This window comes from Budorcas taxicolor, chromosome 12 (assembly GCF_023091745.1).
Source record: "Budorcas taxicolor isolate Tak-1 chromosome 12, Takin1.1, whole genome shotgun sequence".
Classification (NCBI taxonomy): domain Eukaryota; kingdom Metazoa; phylum Chordata; class Mammalia; order Artiodactyla; family Bovidae; genus Budorcas; species Budorcas taxicolor.
The window spans coordinates 71,470,661-71,474,546 of NC_068921.1; the positions used below are offsets into that span (position 1 = coordinate 71,470,661).

At 38.9% G+C, this 3,886-nt stretch overlaps 1 protein-coding gene across 1 annotated transcript in view; it reads right to left on the reverse strand.

The window, feature by feature from the left end:
* Positions 1–1,420: 1,420 nt before the first annotated feature.
* LOC128057631 (ATP-binding cassette sub-family C member 4-like) overlaps positions 1,421–3,886 on the reverse strand; it is a 147,638-nt gene continuing 145,172 nt past the window's right edge. The window contains exon 31 of the mRNA XM_052650092.1: positions 1,421–1,687. Coding sequence (XP_052506052.1) covers positions 1,667–1,687 — 21 coding nt within the window. The 3' untranslated portion in view covers positions 1,421–1,666. The remainder of the gene's footprint in view (positions 1,688–3,886) is intronic.

Below are 3,886 nucleotides of genomic sequence, written 5' to 3' on the forward strand. Positions count from 1 at the left end.
ATATTAATAAAGAAAACTATTATGTTTAAACATATGAAAGTGTCATTTTATATAAAAGGCTGAATGTTAGCAGTTCCACGTGTTCAATCTAACAGAAAAAAAGCTATTAGCATTTGAAATTTAGAGAACATTTTGCTTATGACTAACTTATGGGTAAAAGATACAGTTAATGAATTAAATTAGGAATTAGAAAATATATAATACCTTGGCTAGTGATTGGTGGTAAGTATCAAAACTTGTAGGTTGTAGCTAAAGTGGATCTCAGAAAAAATGTCAGCTTTATATACTTATATAGAAAAATAATGATGTTATTGATCTGTTTTCAATTTAAGAATTTGAGGAAAAAAATCTCAAAATAAAGGAAAAGTTGAAAGAAAGAAAGAATGATATGATGAACTAGAAAGAAAAACAGCATCAAACAAAAAGTTGATTCTTTGAAAATAGGAAAAAGTTATACGAGATTATTCATAAAAAAAAGAGAAGCCTCAAAGAAAATTAAAAGGCCAAAAGAACACAGATATGCTGCAGAGATTAAACATATAAGATATTGTGAATAAATGTATGCCAATCAAGCTCAAAACTCACAGGAAACAGATCCACTTCTAGAAAAATGAAACCAAAATGACTCTGCAGAAATAACACACTGAATAGGAAGCAAATAATTATCAAACGTTACCCAGATGATGATGGCTGCACAACACCGTGAGTGTGATTAATGCCACTGAATTGTGTGGTTAAAAATGGTTATATGGCAAATTTTATGTTATATATATTTTACCACAATTTTTTTAATGTAAGAAAATAAAATCCTCTATCTAGAAGAGTCTAGAACAGGTCTGTCCTTCATTAGTGAATCCCCTAGAGGGGCTCCCACTTTGAGAAGGCATATTTTCTCTTCCTTCTCTTTTAGAGGGCTTCCCCAGTGGCTCAGCGGTAAAGAATCTGCCGGCAACGCAGGGGACACAGGAGATGAACGTACAGTATTGCCCTTCTGTATTTTAACCACTTTTTTTTTGGAGAGGGACACCTCTCTCTCCTATAATGTCACTTAAACTACATGTACTCTATGTTTTTCCTATTACTTTTCTCTGTAGTATTTTAACCAGAGGTCTTTGAGTGGAAAATGGACAGTAGGTGACACAAAACGTGACATAAAGGAAGTGGTGACACAAAACGGCACCTTCACACGATCTTCAAGAATATGTAATATAATTAGAAAGGAAGATGTAATTCTGTGAACAGTAAAAAAAAATTGTGAGAACTTTGTCTCAAATCTTAGAAAATAAGTTTGGCTCCAGAGTCTCTCAAGACACAAAACCTGGGAGACACCTTTTATTGGTAGCCTGCACCTCTGATTTGGATAAAAAAGAAAATAGTATAACACATAAATAAACACATAAATCCTTTTGCAAGAGCTTGAAATCACTGAGTGAAGTTGGAGAAAAATTATAGATTAGTATCTTATAATATGCCAATATCTGTTGCTGGTGTGAAAAAAGAACAACATAATTTACACAGTGCAAAAACCGATTGGACCAATGACTTTAGTATAGACATGAACTCATGGTAGAATCACAGAGTTGACTCAAAAGTTGTGAAGGCTGAGGGTTGTCCATTGGCCGTTCATAATATTCATAACCACATGGTCACTGTGAGTGATATCTAGTTATTTCCTTTCAGAGTGCACCTGAGGGGGGGAAGACAAAAACCACACGTTTATGAGTTTTAAAGTCCTTCTCCTAAGGCAACACATTCTTAGGTCCACTGCTTCACGTGAAGCAAATCATATCACTACTAGAAGCACAATAGGAAACACCAGGGGTGTATTTATTCTATGGAGGAGGAAGCCCCATTAAAACCTTCACTGGGGCTGGACTTAATGCCAAACCACCTGTAGATACACTTGAGTTCTGATCATTCTGATTCACAAATATGTTTTTAAGACTAGAGTAAATTCATAAGTAAAATCATTTTACTAACTCAAAACCTGGAGAGAAATTAAAAACAAGGTAACAAAGAGGCTGGGAAATCTATTAATAGTGCCTGACCAACCTTCACATATAAAATGAGCACAAATTTGGAGGTTAATATCAGGGTGTAATCCCTATATTTTATAAACTGATTGACAAGCATCGAAAATAAGGAGTAGGAAACGGAGAACGCATAATACTATGTTCTTGCCTGGAGAATCCCACGGACAAAGGAGCCTGGTGGGCTACAGTCCATGGGGTCACAGAGTCGGACACGACTGAGCGACTAACACACACACACACATAGTCATTAAAAAGAATGAGATAACCATATGCTTGGATATAATCTGAGATACAACATTAAGTGAAAAAAAGAGAAAGAACAGCTATCATTTGTGCTTAGAAACAGGAAGTTTCTTCCTGACACACAGAACAGCTCAACAGGAGTCGACAGTGGTGCTGGGGCTCCACCTTGTGGGGGAGCTGTGTGATGACAGGCGTGGAGAGGAATTTACTTTTCGTTCATACATTTTGAAAAAAGTATTAAAAGTTTTTAAATTTTGTAGCATTAGATAAGATATGTGTTTTAAAATCTATTATTATAACTGCATTTTAATTGTTTAGAGCAGTGGTCTCCAACCTTTTTGGCACCAGGGACCCAGTCTCTGGAAGACATTTTTTCCACAGACAGGGCGAGAAAGGGGTGGGTCAGGTGTAAAGTGAGCGATGGGGGCAGCAGCTGAAGCATTGCTGCTTTGCACACCACTCACCTCCTGCCGTGTGGCCCAGTCCCTAACAGCCCACGGACCATACCAGTCTAGCCCGGAATTTGGGGACCCCTGATTTAGAGTCTCTAAAGCTACTTAGAACTATGTGTATATTTTTTATTACTGGAAGGCAAGTCTTCTGTCTACAGCCTTTAAAAAATTGATCCCACTTTTATACTGTAAAACGCTCTATATTCTCAAAGCCCTTAAGCATCTGCTCTCTCATCTGATCCCTGTAATAAGTGTGAAGAAGCCGGCAGGGCTGTAATCCCTGCTGTACACACAGGTGAGGACCTGAGGCTCAGAGACCGTGGGGGACACAAGGCCACGTGGATGCTAAGTGCCTCCTCCATTGATTCAAACGGGTCCAGGCTCGCAGAGCTCGGATATGAGGATTTTATAGTTACACACTGGGAACAAAGAAACCAGAAAACTTCAACCAGCTCTGCTTCATCACAGAACAGAACGGATTACAGGCATTCATTCTTCGAGCTGAACTGTGTCCCCTCCAACTTTACATGTTGAAGTCCTAAACACCACAGTACCTCAGAGTGTGACTGTTGGAGACAGTGTCTTTAAAGAGGCAATAAAGTTAAAATGAAGTCATACAGGTGGGTCCTAATCTAACAGACTGGAGCTCTTAAAAGAAGAGACCAGGACACAGGCTCACGCAGAGGGAAGACCCTGTGAGACACAGAGAGAAGACAGCGTCTCCAAGCCAAGGAGAGAGACCCCAGAGGAAGCCAACCCTACCGACATCTTGACCTCAGACTTCCAGCCTCCAAGGCTTTGAGGAAAAAAATTTCTGTTCTTTGAGTTGCCTGCTCTGCGGTCTTTATATGGCAGCCCTAGCAAACTAATGCCCCCTTCAGCTTTATATATCTAAAAGGTACTTTCTCTGCTACTTCATGGATCAGGGTCAATCAGACAGTGATCAGCTCACCTAAACTATTTGTTCAAGAAAATGTGATGTGGAAGCACCTTCTCCCAGACATTGGGTTTTCTCTTCAGACAAATGAATTCTGTTCTATTAGAGTGAAAATCTTGTGGCTTAGGCTAATCATCCTGTTGTTACAGCTCTGAACATTGATACCTGATGCTTGCAAATTCAGAAAACTGATACTCTGACAGCTTATCCTCCTAAGAGGA